We start from the raw sequence: 20,791 nt of genomic DNA, 5'->3' as shown, positions 1-20,791 counted from the left end.
TGATATCTGGGGATAGGGTTAAGAGCTTGATGGACAGGGACAGACTACACAGTTGAAGACCACTTGTTTCCCACTCCAATCCTAGCCCTCGCTATTTTGGAAAACACATGCCTTATCTAGCAAGAGGCATGCAAGGCTTGGCAGTTTTTTTGCTGACCTTGTTCAATTTAAAGAAACACGCTCTGCAAATAGGAAATTGTAGGTGACCAGACCTCCCCCTAAGAACCCAGGGTGGCCTCTTCTATTTAGGGAATTTAAAGAGCAGCATTGCGATGTCTCTCTCTCTTGAGGGAAGACACCATGGAGATTAGTACATAAGGGCAGCAGCTCTCTCTTGGGTAGAAGTGACTAATCTGAAAATTATGTCTTCTCCTTACCAAGCTCGAGTAATTGGCCTGCTGAGACCCCTCAAGGATGTAACAGTGACAGCTGGGGAATCAGCAACCTTCGATTGCGAACTGTCTTATGAGGGAATCCCAGTAGAGTGGTTCCTGCAAGGAAAGAAATTGGAGCCCAGTGATAAGGTAAAGAAACTAAACTCTATGTTTCCTCATGTTTCGTCCTCCTTCTCTTTCAGCTCTCTTCCCCTTCTTGATTTCTTATTTACTCTCTGTGTGTAGAAGTACTAAGATACAGCAATACCATAGTGCTGCTGTGCCAAACGGTAAATCCTCACTAAATCAGATGCAGCAATTTTTTCCGTAGAAATTCCAGTATTCTGGAATACTGCAAGTATTTATCATACAAAGGGAAACTAATGGTCCAAAATATCAATTATTACAATGGTGATTTTGTGCCTGAGTCTGTTGGAGACTCAACCACAGGTATGCTGATTGATTTTTGTTCAGGTTAACTGTGGTTACAGTGCGAGGATTTTAAAAGATGCTATCAGGAAAAGCTTTTTTTTTCTCCTGAATGCTGAGTTGCAGTCCAATTCTGCATATAAGGGGATTAAGGGGATTCAAATTCCATTTCAGGCATTTGTTCTGGCTCCCCAGATAACTTTCTGGGCAGATTTGCTTGTCAAGCACTTCTCACTAGCTATTTTTAACCCTTCATCAAGTGCTGGCTCTTAATTCTGAGATCTGAGCAGCCAGGAATCCAGTCAGTTTAATATTGAAGTTACTGGTAGGGGAAATAAATAGAGAAACATAAATAAATACATTAAGAAATATAAATGGATATCACTGGTTTTAGTACTTCTTTTTCACATACTAGGCCTAAATAAAATAGTGCAAATGAAAATAGAAGTTGAAAACCTCAGACAAAGCAAACTTTCAAGGCATTACATGACCTAGCAGTTTCAGAACCTGTACTAATGCTGCTAATATGATACTTTGGTACAGACTGGGGTTTTTTTCCTTTAAAATACAATTGTTAACATACTATTTCAGGTTTTACTAGTTCTTTCAGAGCTTCACCTAATTTGCATAAAGCAAAACTATTTCATAAATAATAATAAATCAAGGTAATGGCTTCTGAGTTTCTGAATAAAAATATGAAAAGCTATTGGTCAGTGCAGTGGATTGATAGTTATTACTGCCTGGCAAGAAAAATATTTTATGTTCAGTATTCTGTATGATGAGACATTATTTTGGTCTTATCTGTCTGAGCTATAATTTTAATTGCATGGGGGAAAAAATCCAGATTTTCATTCAGTTTACATATACAGTCAAAACTGTTATTTGACTTCAGTCAAAATTGTATCAAGAAGAAATTGAGAACAAACCATGTATTTACTTAATGTATCACTTTATACCCATTTGAAATAGTTTCTTGAAACACATTTAGAACTGTCTTCAAGAATCAATCTAATTGTGCAAGTGCTTAATTTTAACTGTTGCTAATTCAAACCATTATTTTACCTTTGTGGCTGACATTCAGCTGTACACATATAACCTTTATTGATTGAAGTGGCCTCTTTGTTTATCTGTACTGCTTATCTTGGTCGAATATATATTGGCTTCATCTTAATCTCTTTCAGATGAATTCTCACTAGAGCTAGTTTTCAGGGACACAATGACCATTTGGGAGGAAGGACTGCCTCTTAGTTCCTTATTTCTCACTGAAGCAAAAATGACTGCCCTCTCAAAGCAGCTCAATCTTTAATGCTTGTTCCTTAGCTAAAGCTTGTTTTACTCTCTTATTTTTCTGAATCAATATCTACTACTTGATCATATACTTCTCTAAATATAAATTAAAAGAATTCTTCAAGAGTTGTGTTAAAATTTGCAGCATGAATGAGTAGCAGCCCACTTAATGCCTGCAATGCAGGAATTATCCTTAAATTCTCCAGGTCTGCTCCTAGAGCAAAGGAATGTTTTTGTAGGAGTAGCCCATGTCAAACTCATGATTGCAAAGTAGTTTCTGCAATAGATCAACAGAGAAATTAGTGTTTTAGGCAGAAATTTTTACAGAATTTTAATACTAGAAAGAAAAAAATTGACATTTCCCAGAGGAGTGTATATGAGGGGGTGCCAAACCTCTTTACGTCTCTGAAAGTTTTTACTTTAGATGTAGCCAGCAGTAATACCAACTTTTTCCCATAAATTCAATTATTTCAGTATTTATTAATACCTATTCAAAATAGACATGAGCTGAAGTCAGCTCATGTCACACTCAAAGCATTGAGGCTTGAGCTATATCTAGTGTATAGATAGGAAATTATCAAAATTTCATGTAAAAGTGGAAAGCCAAACTCCAGATAATAAACAGCAATATTATTTCATTAAATATTGCTTAAATATTTGTTGTAGATACTCACAAAGGGGGTTTTTATGTACTTTTATAAGGTTGTGACACGTGCTGAAGGGAGAGTTCACACCCTTATTCTTAGAGATGTCAAGTTAACAGATGCAGGAGAGGTATCGCTGACAGCAAAAGATTTCAGAACTCAAGCAAATCTTTTCGTGAAAGGTAAGCCAGTGATTTTAGTTAAACCATAGTCACTACCAACGGTCCATTCATGATTTGCCCTGCAATAGGATGTTAATATGCACCATATATTGAATTAATAGGGTCATACATACAGTATTGAACTGGTGGATAACTTTCCTGATTGAAAGAGCCACTTAGGTTAACATCTCTGTGCTTCACAGAGTAGCTGAGGAAAGGGGAAAGTATTGGAAATGTGTCAGATGTGGGAGATCAGCCAGTTCATTAGGACTTCCAGGGCTTTATTGCAGACTTGAACATACAATTGGCCTCAAAAGGACTCGTAAATACTGGCCTTCATGGCTCCTCATGGCTCTTTCTGTTCTTTTGAATAACCAGAGGCTGATGAGAGCACGACCATCAGCCAGAGGACATAACATTATATACCCATTTGTACTGTTTGCAAGCTGTGTAGCATAAGAAATGAAAGACCTGCATACACTAATGCAGTAATTCAAGGAAATTTTTTTTTGCTAAATTATTCTCTAAATTCAGAGTATAACTTTAGAGTCACTGAGACCACATGGATATGGTTCAGCTAAAGAAATAGAGATACAAGGCTTTGTCATGATTTGTAAGTCAAAATAAATAGGTGCCTTTTTGATTATTCAAAGAAAATTACTAAATTGTGTGAGACAGTTCTGTACAAGCAGAAGACTGGCTATAATTTAGATCTTTTCAATCAAAAATCAATCTGTTTCTTTTAGAACCCCCAGTTGAATTTACTAAACCACTTGAAGACCAGACAGTTGAAGAGGAGGCCACTGCAACACTGGAATGTGAAGTTTCCAGGGAAAATGCGAAAGTTAAATGGTTCAAAAATGGAGAAGAAATTCACAAAACAAAGAAGTATGATATAATTTCTGATGGCAGGGTCAGAAAACTCATTATTCGTGGCTGCACACTGGATGATGCAAAAACATATTCCTGTGATGCTAAGGATTTTAAGACATCATGTTATCTCAATGTAGAACGTGAGTAATTTACAATTTTGTACAAAATATCTAAGTTCCATAAAAGTTATGTACTAGTGTCTATGACTGACAATAATATCAATGTCAGCAATTTTTTCATCTCTATCATAGACTTACCTCTACTAAAACTTTTGTTTTCTCTTACAGCTCTTCGTGTTGAGTTCCTGAAACCCCTAACTGACCTTGAGGTTAAAGAAAAAGAATCTGCTCGGTTTGAATGTGAAATTTCTCGTCCAAGTGTTAAGGTCAATAATAGTATTTTTTAATCTGAGTAACTCCTTCAACTAGAGTTGTGGGGTTTCTTAAGTGGACAACTTTATTATGTTGTTATAAGAGAACACACGACTGAAATTTATGGTGAATATGTTAATATTAATAATCACATTCATTTGTTTTGAAACAGGTGAAGTGGTTTAAGGATGGCATGGAAATTAGAAAAGGCAAAAAGTATGACATAATTTCCAAAGGTGCAGAACACATTCTTGTTATCAATAAATGTGTCTTTGATGATGAAGCTGAATATTCCTGTGAAGCAAAAGCAGCCCGAACTTCAGGTCTACTTACAGTGATAGGTAAACACAGCCTTTTAAAACCTAATTTATGAACAAGAACAAATGTGAGGGATTTTGTTTTGATGGCAGGATTTAATGATCTTTCAAAATTCTTTTTGCAGAGGAAGAGGCTGTTTTCACAAAACATCTTCCTGATCTTGAAGTAAATGAAAATGACACTGTAAAATTGATCTGCGAAGTTTCAAAGCCTAATGCTGAAGTTACTTGGCTTAGAGGAGATGAAGAGGTTCCTGATGGTGGTAGATTTGAACACATTTCTGACGGTCGAAAAAGAATTCTTCTTATACGTAATGCTCATCCTGAAGATGCTGGCAAATATACTTGCAAGCTCCCAAGCTCTAGTACAACAGGAAAACTTACTGTACATGGTAAGAGTGTTACTCTGGTGGCCTTATTTTCTGAAAAAAAAAAAAAAAAGAAAAAAAAAAGAAAAAATTTTAAAAATTAAAAAACATGCAACTTGGTTTATTCTCTTCATAACTAAAAAATATAATTATATATATTTGCAAAAATGTTTTCTTTCAGAACTTGCAGCAGAATTTCTTACCAGACCACAAAATCTTGAGGTGCTTGAAGGAGAAAAAGCTGAATTTGTCTGTTCAGTATCCAAAGAGGCCATTGAGGTTCAGTGGCTGAGGGGTGACACAGTCCTGGAGCCTGGTGATAAGTATGACATCATTTCAGATGGCAAAAAGAGAAAACTTGTGGTTAAAGACTCTATTCTGGGTGATGCAGGAACATATAGCGTCATGGTTGGTGAAGCTAAAGCTACAGCACGCTTAGCTGTGATTGGTAAGCTTTATTTTACCAATGTGCAGGTGCGTGTTTGTTGCATTCCTTATACTGCATGATGTCTTATTTCTTCTGTTTTCTCTATTTCAGAAAAACTCAGGATTATAACTCCCCTTAAGGACCAAGAAGCTAATGAGGGTCAAGAAATTATCTTCAACTGTGAAGTCAATAAAGAAGGTGCCAAAGAGAAATGGTACAAAAATGATGAGGCAATATTTGATAGTACAAAATACATTATTGTTCAGAAGGGTCTAGTTTACACTCTCAGAATCAGAGATGCAGAGTTGAAAGATCAAGGTACCTACACCATCTCACTGTCAAACCAGAGAGACGAACATGTCAAAAGCTCTGCTGCCTTAACAGTATTAGGTAAATTACCTGCACTGTATTAAAATTGTTTTATCATTTCCACTCAGTTTCATATGAGGATGTGAAATTGTTGCCTTTTTTGTCATAACAGAGGAGGATCTCAGAATAGTTGAGCCCCTTGAAGACATTGAGACTATGGAAAAGAAAACTGTCACATTCTGGTGCAAAGTCAATCGCCTTAATGCAACTCTCAAATGGACAAAGAATGGTGAAGAGATCACATTTGACAGACGCATTTTGTACAAAATTGATAAATTAAAACACTCACTGATCATTAAAGACTGTGGGTTTATAGATGAAGGTGAATATACTGTTACCGCGGGACAGGACAAATCTGTTGCAGAGCTTCTCATCACAGAAGCACCAGCAGACTTTACTGAACATCTTCAGGACCAAACAGTCACTGAATTTGATGATGCTGTCTTTACATGCCAGCTTTCGAAAGAGAAAGTCAGTGTAAAATGGTACAGAAATGGAAGAGAAATCAAAGAAGGCAAAAAGTATGTACATTTTAATATGTCTGTTAATATGCCAAGCATGCTTGCTTTACTCTGTTGCTTTGTCTGGAAACTAAAATACTACTTATTTTTGTCACCCATAAAGATACCAATTTGAAAAGGATGGAAATCTACACAGATTAATCATAAAAGACTGTAGATTAGATGATGAGTGTGAATATTCCTGTGGAGTGGATGAGAGGAGATCTAGGGCAAGACTTTTTGTTGAAGGTATGTGTAAAATTGAATAGAATCTATTTCTTCATTACTTAATAGCAGTAGAAACAATAAACAAATAACACCAAATTAATTGACATTTATTTCAGAAATCCCTGTTGAGATTATCAGACCACCACAAGATATTTATGAAGCACCTGGTACAGATGTCATCTTCATGGCTGAATTGAACAAAGATGGTGTGGAGGTCAAGTGGTTGAGAAACAATATGATTATCATCCAAGGTGACAAGCATCAGATGATGAGTGAAGGGAAAGTCCACAGGCTGCAGGTGTGCGAGATAAAGCCCCGTGACCAAGGGGAATACAGATTTATCGCCAAAGATAAGGAAGCTAGAGCTAAGCTTGAATTAGCTGGTAAGTTGTTTGGTTTGCATTTCTTTTATAAAATCATTGATTAGTGAATGAACTGTTTAACTAAATTGATTTTTGTTCTTTTAAAGAGTTGAGTTAAAATGAATACACAATCAAGCTGAGAAAAGTGCAAGTCTGTTAAACTATATGAATTATAATTCAGGTGGTAAACATTTTTTATCATACCATCCTGATCCAACTGTTGAGGAAAATATAGGTCACTTTTGATGTCGGTACCAAAGCGCATGATTTGAGCTTAAAGGAGACAGAACCTTTTCATTAAGTTACTAATAAAACATGAAAATTATTTGTCTTACTCATTTCAGTCTTATTAGACATTTAATTCCTAATTTGTCTATTTTACAGGATCAAACAATAAAATTATTAAATTAATTCCCCAAAAGCAACTCCCTCCTTCCTGATTTTATAGGACACAATACATACAAACCAGCCTGATTTTCTTTCTCTAGAGCAGTCCAATGAGTAAATGAAGGATTTGCTTAGAATTTGCACAACAGATCCTTTTAGTTTTCTGTTAACATCTCCACTGACTACACAAATATATCCATTTATATATGTATATGTGTGTATGTGTGTGTAAGTACTTACTTGTTACACTGACCTTCCTTAGCTGCACCTAAAATCAAGACTGGTGATCAAAACCTTGTGGTTGATGTTGGAAAGCCTTTAACTATGACTGTCCCATATGATGCCTACCCAAGAGCAGAAGCTGAATGGTTGAAAGCAGGGGAAAGTCTTCCCACAACAACTGTTGATACAACAAATGACTGCACTACCTTTAAGATTTATGAAGCAAAGAAATCAGATAAGGGAAGGTACAAGATTATACTTCGAAACAAACATGGCCAGGCAGAAGCATTCATCAATGTAGAGGTCATTGGTAAGTACTCCTCTTATTAAAACCTTGCTTGCATTTATTTCACAGAAACATCCTCTCTGCTTCCCCCCATGAGGAAGCTGTAGATCATGATGAGGTTTCCCCGGAGTCTTCTCTTCTCTAGAAAGAGAAAAAATAAAGATAAGCACAGGATGCAATGCCCTAAAATATTGTCATATCTTTATTAGATGTTCCGGGTCCAGTTAGAAACTTGGAAGTCACTGAAACTTATGATGGTGAAGTTGGTCTTGCCTGGCAAGAACCAGAAAGTGATGGTGGAAGTAAAATCATTGGCTACGTCATTGAAAGACGTGATATCAAGCGTAAGACCTGGATTACAGTCACAGACCATGCTGAAAATTGTGAATACATCGTTACTGGGCTTCAAAAAGGAGGAGTTGAGTACCTCTTCCGTGTTAGTGCACGCAACAGAGTGGGCACTGGTGAGCCAGTGGAAACAGACACACCTGTGGAAGCTAAGAGCAAATTTGGTGAGCAGAAGTTAGAAAAACTCAGTGTTTGATGGAAATGTAAGAAAAGCAGTTCAAAAACCCCCATACCTTGTTTTTCCTTTTTCTCCCTAAAATAAAATGCAGATGTTCCTGGTCCTCCTCAAAATGTGGAAGTTACTGATGTGAACAGGTTTGGAGCCACACTTAGCTGGGAACCGCCTGAGTATGATGGAGGATCTCCAATTACTGGCTATGTTATTGAACTGCGTAACAGAGCTTCCATCAGATGGGAGCCAACTATGACCACTGGAGCTGATGAACTGTCAGCTGTCCTGACTGATGTTGTGGAAAATGAAGAATATTTCTTCAGAGTAAGAGCTCAAAACATGGTTGGAGTTGGCAAACCAAGTCCTGCTACACGTGCAGTAAAAATTATGGATCCAATTGGTAAGTATACAAAGCACTGATTGTGATTGCATTATGAGACAGGGAGATTTTGGGTGTTTATATATTATGTGTGCAGGAAAGTTCAATTGAGATATGTGTGCTGCAAGTACTGTGCACAGTTAGATTTTTCCTATTTTTGTCCTTCAAACGTGTAAGGAATACCTTGCTACTACATGTGGTTCATGAAGAATTCCAACTATTTTTGCTCTGAAATTAGGATCCAACCTGAATTTTAAAAATTGTTTTAGAAAAAGCTATGCAAAGGCTTTAAAAATAGTACCATAAAATATCAATAACTAATTTACAAATCCATACTCCTTTATCAGTTGCAAAAATGTATTTGTCTCAAATATTTTTCAGAGAGACCAAGTCCTCCCATTAACCTTGAGCATTCAGATCAAACCAAGTCTTCAGTTCAGCTCACATGGGAACCTCCTCTCGAAGATGGAGGAAGTCCAATCTTAGGCTATATTGTTGAAAGGCAAGAAGAAGGAACAGACAAATGGATTCGCTGTAACCCAAAACTAGTACCTGCTCTTACTTTTAAGGTATGATGTTCTCTTCATCAACACTTAAAATGTGTAGATCATCTTTAATATGAGTTAGTATATTATCATTTGTTCTTTCAGGTAACTGGATTGAAACAAGGATCCAGTTATTACTACAGAGTCTCAGCAGAAAATGCAGCTGGTGTGTCTGACCCAGCAGAGGCTATTGGGCCATTAACTGCAGATGATACTTTTGGTAAGACATACGCTATTTATTAGAAATAGTTAATCAGATAAGGCACACAACTAAAGTGCATCTTGTGTGTAATAAGTACACTGTCCACCAGATAACTGTCACTCCTTAGACATTTGTGTTTATGAGCTATTTGTCCTCCATTATAAATTCCTCAGTTAATAATCTGTACTATCAGGTAGAGGCCTATTAGGTTGCCTGAAAAGCAAGACATGACCTTTTGTCTCCTGACCTAACTTTGTGGAAGGTGGGAGGTAGCAGAACGAAAGAAAGGCAGAGAAGACCCCTAAACAACAAAGAAATGGATTTAAACAATACAAAGTTTTTGCATTAAAATGTAAATTGGATATCCTACTGGGTAATGCTAATCTTCCTTATCATCTCATATATTTCTAAGAAAAAAAGAAAAAGCATTTATCCAGGAAAGGTAGGGAGTGATAAGTCACAGCTAGACCTGGACAACTCCAACCTGCAGACTGAGATACAGTCAGAATCAGCCTTTCCACACAGCTATCATTAGCCATATTCAGAACACCTGAAAATATTTCATTGAATCCATTTTCCGCTTTTTACAGTTGCACCTACAATGGACCTAAGTGCATTTAAGGATGGACTGGAAGTTATTGTTCCAGAGCCAATCAAGATCCGTGTTCCCATCACTGGCTACCCTGCGCCAACTGCCACATGGTCCTTTGGTGACCAAGTTTTAGAAGAGGGAGATCGTGTGACAATGAAGACCACTGCCTCCTTTGCAGAACTTGTAATTACTCCAAGTGAACGTCCAGACAAGGGAATATATTACTTAACATTGGAAAACCCAGTGTCATCTGTTTCAGGAGAAATTAATGTTAATGTCATAGGTAAGTGTATATATTGTAGCAATAACATTCCATATTTGTGTTGCTAAAACCTAATTAGACAAATAATGTGAAATCTCCCAACATTCAGTAAACCAAGTATATTGAAATGTAACTAAAAACTAAAAATCCATCCTCACAAAAAAATCTCTTTTCTGATTTTCAATATCCAACTTTGCTATTTAAGGAAGAATGACTAACAAAACTAAGTCTTCTGGCAGATAAATTACATATAGATCATCTATCAAACACCAATTATAAAATAATTAATACTATTTCTGTGACTTCTAGCTCATCCAAGTGCACCAAGAGAACTTAAAGTTTTAGAAGTACTCAAAAGCACAGTACAGTTGTCATGGGAACCTCCAGAAGATGATGGTGGAAGTCCAGTTACTGGCTATGTAATTGAAAAACGTGAAGTAAGCCGGAAAACATGGAGCAAAGTAAGTTCACTCTTTCTCACCTCAATTTCTATTGTTATATTATTTCCACATATGCTACTGAGTTTTGCATCTTATTTTGGTAATCGCTATTTGGAAATAAATTTAAAAAACACATTGGAACCTTTCTTCTGTTTAGGTTATAGATCATGTTGTTGACCAAGAGTTCACAGTACCTGACCTTATCCAAGGAAAAGAATATTTATTTAGAGTTTGTGCATGCAATAAATGTGGCCCTGGAGAACCTGCATATATTGATGAGCCTGTAAATATGTCAACACCAGCAAGTGAGTCAACTGTTTCATATTGTTGCTGATTTTCTCTTTCTGAAATCTTATGGATTTTCTTCAAAATAAGATATAAAAAAGTATCTTCTTTAGACTGGTTTCTAAGACCCCATATGTTTTTTATTTTTAATAGCGGTGCCCGACCCACCAGAAAATGTTAAATGGAGAAATCCAACATCAAAAGGAATCTTCCTAACATGGGAGCCTCCCAAATTTGATGGTGGTGCCCGCATTAAGGGTTATCTTGTAGAAAAATCCCAGCGTGGCACAGACAAGTGGGAGATATGTGGGGAGCCTGTTATTGAAACAAAGTAAGTAAATTGACATCAGTAGGTATATCCTTTCAATTAACTGTACGATCCTCACAACTTTAAATATTTGATTTTTAAATATTTTTTTTCAAACAGAATGGAAGTAACAAAACTCAAGGAAGGAGAGTGGTATGCATATCGGGTTAAGGCTTTGAACAGAATAGGAGCTAGTAGGCCAAGTAAGCCAACTGATGATATTCAGGCCATTGATGCTAAAGGTAATTATTTCACTTGCTGAATTACAATGGCTGCTTTATTTTTACCAGTATCTCAAATACTGTTTCTATAACAACTTTTTTTCCTCCTAAATCAGAGGCTCCAGAAATTTTCTTAGATGTGAAGCTTCTTGCTGGACTTACTGTGAAAGCTGGAACTAAAATTGAGCTGCCAGCTAAAGTAACTGGAAAGCCCGAGCCCAAGATTACTTGGACCAAGGCTGACAAAATTTTGAGACCTGACAACAGAATCACCATTGAAAGCCAACCTAATCAGTCTACAGTCACTATTATAGACAGCAAGAGGAGTGACAGTGGAACCTATATTATAGAAGCTGTAAATACCAGTGGACGTGCTACTGCTGTTGTTGAGGTTAATGTTCTCGGTATGTATGTGTTTTATGTTGTTTATACAAATCATTAGTAATGTACTGAGGTATTCAGGCAGAAGATTAACGTTCACATCTTGTCCTCTACAGATAAACCTGGTCCACCAGCTGCATTTGATGTATCTGAAATCACAAATGAATCCTGCCTTCTAACATGGAATCCTCCACGAGATGATGGGGGTTCTAAAATCACCAACTATGTCCTTGAGAAGAGAGCTACAGATAGCGAAATATGGGACAAGTTGTCATCAACTATTAAGGACACAAAATTCAGAGCTACTAATTTAACTCCTCATAAAGAATATGTGTTTCGAGTCAGTGCTGAGAACATGTATGGTATTGGGGAGCCAGCACAGTGTAGCCCCATCGTTGCCAAATATTCATTTGGTTAGTTATTAAATTCATGTTACAATTTTTGCAATATATTAACACAGAGAAAAACAAAAATGTCTGATGGTTTTGTTTTTTAAAAATTAATTTGTTTATACAGATCCACCAGGCCCTCCAACAGGTCTCAAGCCTACAGAGGTCACTAAAGACTCAGTCACTTTAACATGGAATGAACCAGACGAAGATGGTGGCAGCCCCATAACTGGATACTGGGTTGAAAGATACGATCCTGAGCAAGATAAATGGATAAAATGCAATAAAATGCCAGTGAAAGATACAACTTTCAAGTAAGACTATAATCAGTTTAGGCTGAAATAGGTCACAGAGACATAAAAATATAAAAGTAGCCTTTTAAACAAGTTGTACATTGTTCTTAGTCTTTTTTTTTTCCTAGCTTCCATAAGTTTAGGTCCAACTACCACCTGGTGGCATACTTTTTTGATAATTAGTTTTAATGAGGAATATCTTTAGAGAAGAGTGAATGAAGTCTATGTGATTGTTCATAAGATATTCTAAAACAGCAGGCATAGCCAACTCAAGTAACAATTTACCAAAACCCTTGGGTTTTTTCTTATGATACTCTTATTAACTAAAAAACATAGAACATATAAAAATGCAAGATGGTGCTCAAAACATTCATTTCTGTGTCGTGGTACGCAATTCTTCTGTTGACAATATCCCTGTTTTAATTGTTCAGCCTTTCAGAAAACATCATTAGCAGCAATTTGGGTATTTTCAGATTTTCCAAGTAAACTGAAGTATGAAGAGTAGAGAGAAAAATGTTTTAGACATGAGTTAATGTCTAGGTTTGGTTTAATCAAACTTACTTTTTGTTTCCAGAGTTAAAGGTCTTACAAATAAGAAGAAATATAAGTTCCGTGTCTTGGCAGAGAATCTTGCAGGACCTGGAAAACCAAGCAGGGAAACAGAGCCAATCTTAGTGAAAGATCCAATTGGTAAAATAAACACATTTTTTAATGGTTTAATTTAGTAACAACAACAGCAACAACAAATTGTTTCAATCATTAAACTAATACTGGACTCTTGTCTAGATCCACCATGGCCTCCTGGAAAGCCAGCTGTGAAAGATGTTGGCAAGACATCATTATCCCTGACTTGGACAAAGCCAGAACATGACGGAGGGGCAAAGATCGAATCTTATGTCATTGAGCTGTTAAAGACTGGAACAGAGGATTGGGTGCGAGTGGCTGAAGGAGTTCCCACAACTGAACACTTCCTCAAAGATCTTATGGAGAAACAAGAATATTCATTCCGCGTAAGAGCTGTGAACAAGGCTGGTGAGAGTGAGCCCAGTGAACCTAGTGACCCTGTGCTGTGCAAGGAGAGGCTCTGTGAGTACTGTTTCAGAATGTGCTGCTACTGCAAACACACTTAAAAGTTGTCATTTAAAAAGGACCATGTTTACCTGTCTCTGTTCGTACCAAATGAACTTCTGGCAAGCTTATGAAATAATAAAATATGCCCTGCTTCAGCTCAGAAAATGTAAAGTTTTAATAGTTTTGATGTATTCTCTGCCTTCCAAGGTCTTTCATGGGAATTACACTGACCTGGTTTGCCTTCTTTTTCTATTTTGCAGATCCTCCTTCACCACCTCGGTGGCTCGAGGTTATTAATATTACTAAAAACACAGCAGATCTTAAATGGACAGTACCAGAAAAAGATGGGGGGTCCCCAATTACCAACTACATTGTTGAAAAGAGAGATGTAAGGCGAAAAGGTTGGCAGACAGTTGATACAACAGTGAAAGATACCAAGTACACAGTGAGCCCACTGACCGAAGGCTCATTGTATGTGTTCCGTGTGGCTGCTGAAAATGCTATTGGACAGAGTGACTACTGTGAAATTGAAGATTCAGTGCTTGCTAAAGATACTTTCAGTAAGTTCTGATTCACTTACTGAGTGATCAGTAGCTCACATGTAATCAATTCCTACGCTTCTAATGTGTGCCTTTTTTTCTTTAGCAACCCCTGGGCCTCCATATGCCCTTACAATAGCTGAAGTGACAAAAGGTCATGTTGATTTGAAATGGGAACCACCTAAGAATGATGGTGGCAGACCAATTCAAAGGTAAGGTCATTTTAAGTTTGAGTAGGTTCCTGTAGACTGAGACCTTTTAATGAATGAAGGCATTTCTCTCAAAATGTTAAAATTTTAAATGGACACATTTTATATGAAAAAGGGGTCAATAGATTTAAAAGAGAAGCCATGCAGTCAAAACAATTAAGGGTTTGATTTTAAAATGCCTTAATTATGCAAATAAAATACCTAATGCGCATGAACAATGAATGTGTCAAGATCCTCAAAACAGCATCTAATAAAAATGAATTGTATATAAAATATAAAAAATTTAATGATAATCTCCAGTTCCTTCAGATCTGTAGCCACTTAGACTCATCTGCCAAGTAATAATGTTGCATTTTCCTTCTGCCTTAGCTTCTCATTCAAACTGTATATATTCAGCTTAAATGAAGCCTCACCTCTTTTCTGTTCGTTCTTTTCTTAATTACATTTTTCAAACAGGCTGTTTTACTCCTCTGGATTGTTTTTAACTTGTCCTTTTCTTTGGTTTCTGAAGTATCTCTCCTCTGAAATTCACCTTGAATGCCAGTTAGAATTTTTCCTCTTGTATTTTCATTCTTCCTCTCCTTCTCTATCACAGTAAGCACATCTTAAACTGACGACTACAGAGATCTGCCTGAAGCAACATAAGTTAATTAATTTGCACTACTTTTCCATATCATGTCATAAGCAGAATATTGACAGGTCATAATACCTACAAATATTCTCAATGGACTAATCACTGAGATACAAACTAGCAAAGATACAAGTGTAGCTTGGAGGTTATTTTGCCTCTGCAGTTATCTAAAACCTCAGAACACCATTCAGGAATTGGCCTTCAGACCTGAGTTTCAGTAATGTCAGCCTTAATAGGGGTTGAGACCTACTAGGACTAAGTGGCTAATGTGTGAAGAAAACTTAATTGAATCTGTTACCCATGATTCTCTTTACTTTTCCACTATCCAAACTATTCTAATATCTTTTGATCTATTTCATTGAGCAAGAAGTCTGAAGTGTTCCTATTTCAAGTGCCTGACAGTATTTTCCCCAATTTATTCAGATACGTTATTGAAAAGAAAGAAAAACTAGCCACTCGCTGGGTAAAAGCTGGCAAGACAGCTGGTCCAGATTGCAATTACAGAGTGACTGATGTCATTGAAGGTACAGATGTACAGTTCCAGGTCCGTGCAGAAAATGAAGCTGGTTGTGGTCATCCCAGTGAACCAACTGACCTCATTCATATTGAAGATCCTACAAGTAAGTAGTAGTACAATATACAGTGTATGGATTATAGAAGCAGTGTACTGTGTAGAACAGATATTCTGGGAGAAAAATGACACAATACTTTTCCATTTCTATAGGCCCTCCTTCACCTCCTCAGGATTTACATGTCACAGATGCAGGCCGAAATCACATTTGCATTGCATGGAAACCACCTGAGAAGAACGGTGGAAGTCCTATTATTGGGTATAATGTTGAGATGTGTGAAGCAGGAACAGAAAAATGGATGCGAATCAATTCTCGTCCAATAAAAGATCTAAAATGTAAAGTGGAGGAAGGTGTTGTTCCAGACAAGGAATATGTGCTGAGAGTCAGAGCTGTCAATGCTGTTGGAGCTAGTGAGCCATCAGACATCTCAGAAAAAGTTGTTGCCAAGGACCCAGACTGTAAGAATACATTCCTTTATTTGTTTGGGTTTTTTTTCAGATCTACATGACTGAAAAAACAAAGAATGGTGTTTGCCAACTTACTAGTAATATTATACTTACTTTTACAGGTAATCCAACCATTGACCTAAAAACTCGCGACATTGTTGTTGTTAAAGGACAGAAATTAAGTATCCCTATACCCTTCAGAGCTGTTCCATCCCCAACTATAACATGGCACAAAGATGGCAAAGAGTTGAAAGCTGGTGACAGAACAACAATGAAGAGTGACTATACCTCTGCATTGCTTGAAGTCATAGACAGTGTTCATGCTGATGCCGGTGTTTATACTATCACATTGGAGAACAAGCTGGCATCAACAACTGGCTCAGTCAATGTCAAAGTCATAGGTAACTAGAGTCTTCCATTCTAAAAGACATGCTTATCTTCTCTTGAGCCCTGCAGCTGACAGAAGAAAGGGCTAGAAAAATTTCTTCTCTGCCATGGGGACAAATCACTTCATCTCAGACATATGTAGATTGCCATAAAGGCATTAATGTTACAAAATCCCATGAAAAAACTCTTTACCCAAAGTTGCTCTAACTATTCAGTGGCTGCTTAAAGCCTAATTATTTTGAATAGTTATCATATAAATATAAAAATGCCTATAAAAATTCTGACTACTTTTCACCTTTAGGAACATAAATTCTGTTATGTACTATGTAGTCAACATTTGTGGTCTTGGCCTGCTTTCTGCAAATTAAAGAAATGAAATATAACTTCATATTTATATGAATACAGTTTTTCCATATATTTAGTTAACAAATATTTTTATCCTTATTTAAAACAGGACCACCTGGACAGTGTAAAGACATTAAGGCAAGCGAAGTAACCAAGAATTCTTGCAAAGTATCCTGGGAACCTCCAGACTTTGATGGTGGTACTCCTATTCTGCATTACGTTCTGGAACGCAGAGAAGCTGGTCGTAGAACATATATCCCAGTCATGTCTGGTGAAAATAAGCTTTCATGGCAAGTCAAAGATCTTATCCCAAGCTGTGAATATTACTTCCGTGTTAAAGCTGTCAATAAGATTGGAGGAGGTGACTATCTTGAACTAAGAAACCCAATCATTGCAGAAGACCCAAAACGTAAGTTTGTCTTACTACTAAATAATCTAACAAATTGAATTTTCACTAAAATCTTCATACTTTCTTTTCTCATATGACCCTTCTTATGATCTTCTCTTCCACAGAGCCTCCAGATCCACCTGTTGACCTCGAGGTCCATAATCCAACATCAAAATCAGTAACACTTACATGGAAACCACCCTTGTTTGATGGTGGAAGCAAGATTATGGGCTATATAATAGAAAAGCTTGCTAAGGGCAAAGAGAGGTGGGAGAGATGCAATGACTATCTGGTACCCTTACTGACTTATCCAGTGAAAGGCCTTGAGGAAGGAAAGGAATACCAGTTTCGTGTTCGTGCTGAAAATGCTGCTGGCATCAGTGAGCCTTCTCGGATTACCCCTTTTGTGAAGGCTGTAGATCCTACTGGTATGAATTGTTCATTTGCTCATATTTACTAATTGTCATGCATCCTCAAACACAAACTTCATTTATCGTTCTCTGTTATTACAGAGGCTCCCAAAGTTCTCCTTGCTGCAAACCTACAGTCTGGCCTTGAGGTGAAAAGGGGTGATGAGATCATACTTGAAGCACATATTTCAGGGTCACCTTATCCATCTATCACTTGGCTGAGGAATGATGAAGTTGTCAGACCAGAGGACATCAAAAAGAGAGTAACAACATATACAAAGAAGAAGGGTGAAGCTGAAGAAGAGAAACCTTTCCAGCTTTCACTGCCAGAACGTATGAGTGTTGACAACCATAAAGAAGGAGAGTCTATACTATCAATTCGTGACTCCATCAGAGCTGACCATGGCACATTTACAATTAAAGTAGAAAATGATCATGGTGTTGCAAAAGCCTCATGTGAAGTCAATGTGTTAGGTATGTAAAGATTGTCCTCAAAACACCTAGTTGTTCGGTCCTATTTAACATCTTTATTCATGACTGAGCATGGGGATTGAGTACACCCTCAGTAAATTTGCAGATGACACTAAGTTGGGTGGAAGTGTCAATCGGCCTGAAGGTAGGAAAGCTCTGCAGAGAGACCTGGACTGTCTTGATCAATGGGCTGAGAACAACTGCATGAGGTTCACTAACACAAAGTGCCAGGTCCTGCACTTAGGACACAACAACCCCATGCAGTGTTGCAGGCTGGCAGAGGAGTGACTCAAGTGTTCTTTGTCAGCAAGGGTCCTGGGAGTGCTGATGGCAGCGGCTCAGTATGAGCCAAGAGGTGTGCTCAGGCGGCCAAGAAGGCCAATGGCATCTTGTCCTGTATCAAGAATAGTGTGGCCAGCAGGACTAGGGAAGTCGTCATCCCCCTGTACATGGCATTGGTGAGGCCACACTTCAAGTACTGTGTTCAGTTTTGGGCCCCTCAGTCTAAAAAGAGGTTGATGCAATGGAACGAGTCCAGCAAAGGGCAACAAGGCTCATAAAAGGTCTGGAAAATATGCTGTATGAGGAACATCTGAGGAAATCGGGTTTCTTTAACTTTGAGATGTGGCAGCTCAGGGGTGACATCATCACTCTCTACACCTACCTGAAAGGGGGTTGTATAGAGGTGGGGGATAATGTCTTCTGCCATGCCTGCAGGGAGAAGACTAGAAAGGAATGGTCATAAGCTGAGACAGGGGCGATTCAGATTAGATGTTAAGAAAAGTTTTTTCACAGTTAGCGTAGTCAGGCACTGGAATAGATTGACCAGGGAGGTGGTGGAGTCACCATCACTGGGCAGTCTTTTTAAGAGGCATTTAAGAGACATCTGGATCTGATGCTGGAGGATATGGTTTAGAGTTCAGGGGTTACACCAGTGTGGCAGGCTAATGGTTGGACTCGATAATCTTAGAGGTCTCCTCAGCCTTGGTGATTCTATCGTTCTAAGTACACAAGACGAGTAATCATCATTTTTCTTGCTTTGCTAACAGATACACCTGGACCTCCAGTCAACTTTGTATTCGAAGACATGAGGAAAAATTCTGTCATTTGCAAGTGGGAGCCTCCTCTTGATGATGGTGGAAGTGAAATCCTAAACTATGTACTGGAAAAGAAAGACAATACAAAAGCTGAAATGGGCTGGGTCACTGTCAGTTCAACGCTCAGGCATTGCAAATTCCATGTAACAAAACTGATTGAAGGAAAAGAATATCTCTTCCGTGTATTTGCTGAAAATAGAGTTGGAGCAGGGCCACCATGTGTTTCAAAACCAATGACAGCTAAAGATCCTTTCTGTAAGTTTTAATTTTGAAATACTGCCTTTTCAGAAAGCCAGTGTAAAACTAGACATACTCTTAGAATACTCAGCTTCATCTCTGAATATTTCCCAGAGCTTGAGCAATGTGATAATTATTTATTGCACATTTTAAACCATTGAAACAAAGGGAATTATTGAAAATATTCTGATTTCAATAATAAAGACATAAGAGTGACAATCACTGTCATAAAAATGTGCACTTCAACACAACATCTGAATAGTGACATTCTATGTGTGTAGTAGACTAGTATTCTTATCAAAAGAGACAACCACTGCAAGTCTGTTTACTGATTGCCATTTCTAATAAAGTGAGCAGGAAAGCTATTATTAATTTCTCATATCATAGTTCTCTCGTAGCTTTGAGTAAGCTCTGAAGAGATGGCAGTGATTACAAAACTACAAATTTTTTTTTTTCAGCTCCACCAGATGCACCTAATAAGCCTGATGTGGAAGATGTTACCAGCAACAGTATGCTGGTTAAGTGGAATGAACCAAAAGACAACGGCAGCCCGATCATAGGATATTGGATTGAAAAACGTGAAATTAATAGCACTCATTGGGCTCGGGTCAACAGGAACCTTGTGAATGCTCTGGAAGTAAAAGTTGAGGGACTGTTGGAAGGTTTAACTTACATCTTTAGAGTATGTGCTGAAAATGCAGCTGGCCCTGGTAAATTTAGCCCACCATCAGATCCAAAAACTGCACAGGACCCAATAAGTAAGTAGCTTAGCAGAAGATAATAGCAGTCAGGTGACAAAATAGGATTCATAACCTTTAACTTTGATATTTTTATTTAACTTATATATTTATAGTGCCACCTGGTCCACCGATTCCAAGGGTTGCTGATACAAGTGCAACATCTATTGAGCTAGAATGGGAACCTCCTGTGTATAATGGTGGTGGAGATATCACTGGTTATCATGTGTACAAACAACTGATGGGAGTAAGTGAGTGGTCACGTTGCACAGCGAAACCCATTAAGGTTCGACAGTATACTGTTACAGAAGTCAGAGAAGGTGCAGACTATAAACTCCGTGTTACTGCACTCAATGCGGCTGGCGAAGGACCACCTGGTGAAACTGAACCCACAACAGTTGCAGAACCTAAAGGTATTACAATTGTTTTATTTTCAAGAAATGTCGAGCTGCTTAAAAGGTAGTTTTGAATCTCTCCTGTCAACTAATGAACTGTTTCTCTCTCTCCTGCAGAGCCTCCCACTGTTGAGCTGGATGTTTCTGTCAAAGCAGGCATTCAGGTCATGGCTGGGAAAACTATTAAAATTCCTGCTACTGTGACAGGGCGTCCTACTCCCACCATTGTGTGGGCTGTGGATGAGGGTGAATTAGACAAAGATCGAGTTGTTATTGAAAACGTTGGGACAAAATCTGAACTAACTATTAAGAATGCACTGAGAAAAGACCATGGAAGATATGTAATTACTGCTACCAATAGCAGCGGTTCGAAATCTGCAGGAACCAGAGTAGAAGTATTTGGTAAGAAAAATATTTTCACAAATTAACTGAGAA

General features: G+C 37.7%; 1 protein-coding gene across 1 annotated transcript in view; it reads left to right on the top strand.

Moving 5' to 3' along the window:
• Positions 1-20,791, top strand: part of TTN (titin) — a gene marked incomplete at its 5' end in the record, with an annotated part of 113,176 nt that overhangs the window by 19,229 nt on the left and 73,156 nt on the right. Inside the window, 38 exons of the mRNA XM_009084366.1 lie at positions 382-524; positions 2,793-2,916; positions 3,642-3,908; positions 4,056-4,153; positions 4,312-4,480; positions 4,582-4,848; positions 5,006-5,272; positions 5,363-5,641; positions 5,733-6,141; positions 6,245-6,369; positions 6,465-6,731; positions 7,360-7,629; positions 7,815-8,117; positions 8,223-8,525; positions 8,886-9,073; positions 9,155-9,269; positions 9,842-10,126; positions 10,415-10,566; positions 10,703-10,850; positions 10,984-11,161; positions 11,258-11,379; positions 11,475-11,762; positions 11,856-12,152; positions 12,256-12,442; positions 12,996-13,111; positions 13,208-13,507; positions 13,753-14,052; positions 14,138-14,243; positions 15,295-15,491; positions 15,596-15,901; positions 16,012-16,290; positions 16,731-17,030; positions 17,135-17,437; positions 17,522-17,893; positions 18,940-19,242; positions 19,683-19,982; positions 20,078-20,374; positions 20,474-20,758. Of these exons, the coding sequence (XP_009082614.1) occupies positions 382-524; positions 2,793-2,916; positions 3,642-3,908; positions 4,056-4,153; positions 4,312-4,480; positions 4,582-4,848; positions 5,006-5,272; positions 5,363-5,641; positions 5,733-6,141; positions 6,245-6,369; positions 6,465-6,731; positions 7,360-7,629; positions 7,815-8,117; positions 8,223-8,525; positions 8,886-9,073; positions 9,155-9,269; positions 9,842-10,126; positions 10,415-10,566; positions 10,703-10,850; positions 10,984-11,161; positions 11,258-11,379; positions 11,475-11,762; positions 11,856-12,152; positions 12,256-12,442; positions 12,996-13,111; positions 13,208-13,507; positions 13,753-14,052; positions 14,138-14,243; positions 15,295-15,491; positions 15,596-15,901; positions 16,012-16,290; positions 16,731-17,030; positions 17,135-17,437; positions 17,522-17,893; positions 18,940-19,242; positions 19,683-19,982; positions 20,078-20,374; positions 20,474-20,758 (9,015 nt within the window). The remainder of the gene's footprint in view (positions 1-381; positions 525-2,792; positions 2,917-3,641; positions 3,909-4,055; positions 4,154-4,311; positions 4,481-4,581; positions 4,849-5,005; positions 5,273-5,362; positions 5,642-5,732; positions 6,142-6,244; positions 6,370-6,464; positions 6,732-7,359; positions 7,630-7,814; positions 8,118-8,222; positions 8,526-8,885; positions 9,074-9,154; positions 9,270-9,841; positions 10,127-10,414; positions 10,567-10,702; positions 10,851-10,983; positions 11,162-11,257; positions 11,380-11,474; positions 11,763-11,855; positions 12,153-12,255; positions 12,443-12,995; positions 13,112-13,207; positions 13,508-13,752; positions 14,053-14,137; positions 14,244-15,294; positions 15,492-15,595; positions 15,902-16,011; positions 16,291-16,730; positions 17,031-17,134; positions 17,438-17,521; positions 17,894-18,939; positions 19,243-19,682; positions 19,983-20,077; positions 20,375-20,473; positions 20,759-20,791) is intronic.

This window comes from Acanthisitta chloris, unplaced genomic scaffold, assembly GCF_000695815.1.
Source record: "Acanthisitta chloris isolate BGI_N310 unplaced genomic scaffold, ASM69581v1 scaffold10441, whole genome shotgun sequence".
Lineage (NCBI taxonomy): Eukaryota > Metazoa > Chordata > Aves > Passeriformes > Acanthisittidae > Acanthisitta > Acanthisitta chloris.
Note: the sequence above shows the minus strand (reverse complement) of the source record. Positions and strands in the feature narration are given on the sequence as shown.